Source organism: Actinia tenebrosa, unplaced genomic scaffold (assembly GCF_029948245.1).
Source record: "Actinia tenebrosa isolate PJP-AT-01 unplaced genomic scaffold, QUT_ActTen_1.0 PGA_scaffold4__44_contigs__length_22323623, whole genome shotgun sequence".
NCBI classification, from domain to species: domain Eukaryota; kingdom Metazoa; phylum Cnidaria; class Anthozoa; order Actiniaria; family Actiniidae; genus Actinia; species Actinia tenebrosa.
The window spans coordinates 19,630,133-19,636,187 of record NW_028292581.1 but is presented as its reverse complement, the minus strand read 5'-3'; the positions used below and the strand labels follow the sequence as shown (position 1 = coordinate 19,636,187).

Below are 6,055 nucleotides of genomic sequence, written 5' to 3'. Positions count from 1 at the left end.
TTTGAACTATAACGTTTTGATATGGTTGTATACCAGTCTGGGATAAGGTTTTCTTTCATTAAAGTCTCTGTGGCCACGGAATAAGGCGGTCTCTACCGACTTTGTCTTTCAGTTCTATGCATATTAATTTTCTAGATTACATGCAGCTGTTCTGGAAGTTACCGTACTACGCTGTCCAGGCTAATCCTGTCTGGCCTCCACCTCTGGACGGACATAAAACATTCGCTTCAAATGAGGCGCTCTTCATTGAAATACTTTGTCCTCGGGCTATTAGCAATGCGCTTATTAGATTGAAACATCTTTTAGCAGGCTGTAAAGTTTTTAACGATAGAAAATTAGTAGAGATGAACCCTACATAGAACCATGACACTACTACAGACGGTAATATAAGGTTCTAATGGTGTTGATATGTGTGTTAGTAAATTTGCTTGAACAATAGCAAGCTATGCTGTTATACTGATTGAACACAGGCTTTATCCTGGAGAGATAAACTAGGCAGTTTAACGTGATCCCCAAATGTTATTTTGCTATTCTGTTGAGTGGCAGAAACCACTTTCATCTATAAACACAACGACTGTGTTTCTGCACTAAAAACATTGATGCATTTTTCAAGAGTTTGTGTATTCTAGACAAACTTAACCAAAGCAATACAGAGATGATGCACCACAATCGTAAGTATCGGTGAAAAGTTTCTTGACAATAAATAGTGGTTTGGCTGTTGACTGGTTGACCTCTCGATAAGGAACGCGCCATATTGACGATATGACGCACGACTGCGTTGATAAATAAGTCCGTGATAGGTACTCAAAGACTATATCAGATGCTTACTTTACCGTGAATCCAACACGCTTTTATCTGGCGACAACTTGTGAGGTTAAGAGCTGAAGTTATGGACGTCTCATCACCCAAGTTGCTCAATGAGCAAAAGAAGACCAAGAAAAAAAACAAGCGTCGAGGTCCTCGTTTAACGGGAGTCAGCAAACAGCGACGTCTTGCCAACGCACGCGAAAGATCCCGCGTTCACACGCTGAACGCCAATATTGACCGACTTAAAGACATCATTCCCTTGTTCCCGGATGAAAAACCATCCAAGACTGAAACCATCAGGATAGCAGCGTTGTACATCTCGCATATGACGGAGCTGCTTAATACCACAGAGAAAACATCTACGTTGGACTTCGAGAGCACATTCGATGAATTAACTTTTCCAACCTTCAATTTTGACCCTTTTGCTGATCCCGGAGGTAATCATCTAAAGTACATGTATTTACAATGCTTTTATTTAAACACTAGCGACGAATCGTCTGAGACAAACTAACTAGCAAGTCAGGAAGCGAGTTAGGAAGCGAGTTAGGAATCGAGTTAGGAAGCGAATTAGGAAATCATACATTCTAGCCAAGATTGTCTTAAGGTGACTAGCTACTTTATCAAGCAATCATTACAAAATGTTCTTATAGAAAGATATTTTATAGAGAGTTTAACGCTGATTTCAAAAATGAAAAGAAAAATTGGCTGTCCTGAGCTTGTTTTCAAGATAATGAATTTTGAATACGGCCATCTTGACATGTTTTGAAAAGAAAATTGCCTGCGGAAATCAACCTTTTCACAAAACAATTCATAACTCACAAATTAAAAACTCAGAACATCTACTTTAAACACTATTTTCTAAGAACTAACTAACATAGGGGTACTGGGAAGGCTTAGCACTTGCATTGATCTTGAAAAATGCACTTGCGTCCTCATGGATTTCAGTGTCCTTTTTTTTGCGACACAAGTGTGCTTGCCATAATGGTATATGGTGACATAACTCTCCTGGAACTCCCATACTTTCTTTGCTGTACAGTCTACTTTCAATGCCTTGTAACCACAACAGGAACATGTGATATGATTTGTACCTTGGCTTTGGAAGTTCACCTTGTTGGGTTTAAAATAAGAATGTATATATGGGCACCTGGTATTGTTACACTGATGTGTCCCAGAGCAAGTTGCAAGTCTGCGTACACCATTGAAGCCTGCTCTACTTGATGAGACCCATTTCTTCCAAGGTCTCCCATCTTGGCTGCTTTTCATAAGCGCGTCTTTGTCATACTTCATCCTATAAGAACAAGTACCATCGATGTCGAATGGCAACACCTCGACTTCTGTTTTCTCATAACCTACCCAAAGGGAAGGGGACAGCTTTCTTCGCTTCCTGAAATGAATAACAGAAATCAGTGCTGTCAGCCTTTTCATTTTTTGTTTTGTTTTGTTTTGTTTTGTTTTGCTTTGTGGTTCTCTTTTGGGATATCAGTCTGGCTCTAATATTTGATTTACTTCATGTAAAGAGGGGATGGGTTGTTTTTGCAAATGCGTTGAAACTAATACTCACATGTCTACAGGGACATATACACTAGTAGTCTTCAATCCTCTACAAAACAATGAAAATGAATTATAGTACTTTATGAAACAAGCAATAGTTGTCATTAAAGATTTAAATAAATTAATAAACATTCAATCAATGTAATTTAGCAGCACAGTAATCCAAGTGATTGAGATAGTTTTATAGATCCTTCAATAATCTTTTCTTCAAACATTGTCTATGCTTCATAGGAGAAACTCAAAAATGAAATACGAGGACAAACAAAGAACAATATTGCATATTGCAAGATATCGAAACAAAAAAATGTCAAGCAAAATATATCCCTCATTCATGACCATCTATGTAAAATGTGAGCATTGAAACATTTTCCCATCAAAAAGGATGCATTTGTCTATCTGTATTAATTACATGACAATTTTTTCATTTTAAATGTAGAATAAAACCAGGGGCACACCGTTCCAACAAATGAGATTTTGTGCCAAGAATCTTCAATTTCTGAGTTTGGATTGTGTTTATGACAGAAATAGAGCTAAGTGCAAGAAATCTTTAGGTAGGAGATATAATCAACAAGCAACTTTATTCACATACAATACCAGGCCTGGTTGGACTCCAAACTTGGTTGCAATGGAGAGAAGGGTGTGCTCTCAATGCTACGCCACCTCCTCTTTCCAGTGCCAATAATTGGGTGAAACTTCAAAAACACTTAAAAATGAGAGTGAATATTGAATTTCTCACTTAAAAATGAGAAATACCTCAATTTCATAAACAATAATTGTAATAATAAATCAACCTTTTTCTTGACACAGTTTTGCATTGCTTGCGGCTCATGTGTTTATTTCTGTTGCCAACTGATGAAAAAAATTTCTGGCAATCTAGGCACTGTGTCTGTTTATCAGCTGGTGAGGTGAATTATCTTTGTTAGTCAATATCAAGAAATATTTTCAAAGTGAAACATATGAAATAGTTATTTACAGATGTATCTTACCTGGTGCTTCACTGTCAGAACTTGATGCATCTGTACAAACAATATATCAATATATGTGATCTCACCACATATAGGAATTTACCAATGGAATTGCAATAAATATTTATTCAATGTTTGTTGCGACGGAAGGGGTTGTTTTGGACATAATAAATTGAAAATAAACATATTGCACATTTCAATTTTACAAACAGGTTAGTAACTTACAATCAATATCCTCTTCTTCTGATTCTGATTCAGATTGATCTGATTCTGGTAGAGATCCATACATGTCATCTGACAATAAAATACAAATATACAAGATTAGCTGTATGCAATTATTTTTCTTTATTAAAGGGAACATTTTCTACTGTCTGTTGTGCTTTTTTTCCTTGCCAAAGTTGACCAGCATCAAGAACTTATAATATGCCAGATGTTTTGAAGTTGTATGCATCTCTTACCTTTTTTACTTAGTGAAGTGCTTGAACCACTTTATATGAAAATTAAAAACACAAAAAAAAAAATAAAATAAGCCTTGGTTATTTTAGTCAAACCGTATATATATACATTAAAAAATACATACCTTTTCCATTCCACCTTAAGAGGAGATTCTGTACACAAATATTGAAATGTAAAATATTTAGATTGTGTTTTTAGCCATATGTGTAGGTTTAAATAAATAAGTAGTACCAATAAACACCTTTATTTATAAATAAATATTGAAAAGCTTATTGAATGGTACCTGGAATAATAAATGGTTCAACCATTTCTTCACTTTTAGTCTGCCTGAAACATTAAAAAATAAGTGTATGAATATTATTATATGTGAACTAAAGACCAGCTATAAACGTTTATAACATGAATTTCACAAACCGATCATGTTGCTTCGACGGAACCTCTTTGACTGGGGAATCTGAAGAAATACCATACATACACTTTAGTTTTACTGAGCACAGAATATGTTATGCAAAGCAAAGATCAAAATTTATAAATAGGGCAAGGGGGTATGGAGATTTTACAATTTGCAATAACAATTTTTAAGTGTCCCCTACCAAAACGAAAAATTTAAAACACTGCCTTTGATACTACTGCAGAACATGGCTCATTCCCCCAACTCGGGCCCCAACACAAGACATTAAATTAAAAAAGATTCCCTTGTACCTGAAATTATGATGGTCTCTGGCCTATTACTTTGCCTAAAACATAAACAAATACAGTTATAATATAATAAATATTTAAGTAAACGTACAACATCATAATGAATTACTTTTTAAGAAGCCATAAATTTCACAAACCTCTCAACGATAAACGCGTCTTTGATCGGAGAATCTAAGTAACAAAGAATTTACTTTAAATGCTTAACAAGGCAGTTAAAAATAGATCCCGAAAAACACTTACCAGTTAAAACAATACAATAGGGAGGCGAAGCATTTTTCCTGTAAACAAAATAAACTCAATTCAGATTCTTTACACGAGTTCAAAGTTCGAGTCAGTGCCCTTCGCCCTTGAATCAAAAATGCTTAATTTTCACAATCTAAGCTATATTATTGCTTAAATTCGTGTTCGAATGTAACCAGAAATTGTCTTACTTCGACATGCTATGTTGATCTTTCAAGGATGGAATAATTTAGCATGATAAATGAAGGATTATGAATAATGTATTACTTACCGGCTTTCGTCTTCCGACATCGTGTTGAGAAGCAGACAGATCCGTTGTTGAGCCAGCAAACATTTTGTCAGCGAACGAGAAACAGTCGCGTTACACCCATAAAATTAATAATTACCGGCTGATGCAGACGTTTTACTTGCGATTTCTTTTTTTTAATATATATTAAATATTCTGTAAATATTCTGTAATAAAATATCATTCGCTTCCTAACTCGCTTCCTAATTCGCTTCCTAACTCGCTTCCCAACTCGCTTCCTAACTCGCTTCCTAACTCGCTTCCTAACTCGCTTCCTAACTCGCTTCCTAACTCGCTTCCTAACTCGCTTCCTAACTCGCTTCCTAACTGGAAAGATAGGCATCCTCGTCGAATTTCAGTGATTTGATAACTGTTTGTTTAGTGTAAAGTGTAAAGCGCCTCGGCTATGAAGATAGATCGAAAAAGATAATTGCCAGTTTGCCTGACTCGGCTTATAACTTTTCAAGAAATCAATTTATACATTTAAATATTGTACAACTTCTTTTGACTTGACTTCAAGCATCCTTCCGGCAAATCATCGTATCTCAACTCAAACTCAGTCAACTCTTTCTCTTTTTTCACAGACCTCATTGATCTATTCTGGGGAGACACATAAACGCAACACCTCTGGATTGACTAAGAAGAAGTACGTGGGGTACCTGATAAATTTGGTTAGAACACCATGCTCATATATTTGTAAATATTTAAGTCTTAGCAGACACCGCGAGCGGATGTCTTGTCGTTAATTTTAAAACGATGTAGAGTAGGCAACTGGACTGGCTTGAGAAATTGAAAAAAATTGTCATCGTGGCAAGGGCTAAAGACCATTTTTATTTAAACACCAAAGAAAAAAGAAAAAAGTATAAAAAGTATGAATGAGTAAATGCAAAGTAATTGATGCATAAAGTCAGTTATTTCTGAATGTTTTATTTAATTTTATAGCTTTTATATTGATTATTTTTGTACTATGAAATGTGAATGATACAAAATAAACAAAATTTTAACACGTAAATCACGTCTTGTAAATGAGTACTCTTCCTTTTGGTTCTCT

At 35.3% G+C, this 6,055-nt stretch overlaps 2 protein-coding genes across 2 annotated transcripts; one reads left to right on the top strand and one right to left on the bottom strand.

Annotated features, from left to right (window-relative positions):
- Positions 1 to 812: 812 nt before the first annotated feature.
- On the top strand, positions 813 to 5,975 carry LOC116308075 (transcription factor 15). The gene is made up of 2 exons (XM_031718435.2): positions 813 to 1,244; positions 5,589 to 5,975. Exons 1-2 carry the CDS (start codon positions 890 to 892, stop codon positions 5,618 to 5,620), a joined length of 387 nt encoding a protein of 128 aa, XP_031574295.1. The 5' UTR covers positions 813 to 889; the 3' UTR covers positions 5,621 to 5,975.
- LOC116308074 (uncharacterized) lies at positions 1,263 to 4,812 on the bottom strand. Its single transcript, XM_089037237.1, has 11 exons — positions 4,719 to 4,812; positions 4,482 to 4,516; positions 4,194 to 4,233; positions 4,063 to 4,106; positions 3,904 to 3,931; positions 3,782 to 3,810; positions 3,549 to 3,617; positions 3,345 to 3,374; positions 3,150 to 3,255; positions 2,369 to 2,407; positions 1,263 to 2,191 (listed from the first exon to the last, which is right to left on the bottom strand). Exons 4-11 carry the CDS (start codon positions 4,085 to 4,087, stop codon positions 1,666 to 1,668), a joined length of 852 nt encoding a protein of 283 aa, XP_088893363.1. The 5' UTR covers positions 4,088 to 4,106; positions 4,194 to 4,233; positions 4,482 to 4,516; positions 4,719 to 4,812; the 3' UTR covers positions 1,263 to 1,665.
- Positions 5,976 to 6,055: the final 80 nt, after the last annotated feature.

What these genes read in the sequence shown, in the direction of transcription:
- LOC116308074 (XM_089037237.1), bottom strand. Translation starts at nt 4,087, where the DNA reads ATGGTTGAACCATTTATTATTCCAG. An exon ending in TTCTGACAGTGAAGCACCAG is followed by an intron (nt 3,256 to 3,344) that starts GTAAGATACATC and finishes TCACCTCACCAG; the next exon opens with CTGATAAACAGACACAGTGC. An exon ending in AAAACTGTGTCAAGAAAAAG is followed by an intron (nt 2,408 to 3,149) that starts GTTGATTTATTA and finishes ATTGTTTTGTAG; the next exon opens with AGGATTGAAGACTACTAGTG.
- LOC116308075 (XM_031718435.2), top strand. Translation starts at nt 890, where the DNA reads ATGGACGTCTCATCACCCAAGTTGCTCAATGAGCAAAAGAAGACCAAG. An exon ending in CCCTTTTGCTGATCCCGGAG is followed by an intron (nt 1,245 to 5,588) that starts GTAATCATCTAA and finishes CTTTTTTCACAG; the next exon opens with ACCTCATTGATCTATTCTGG.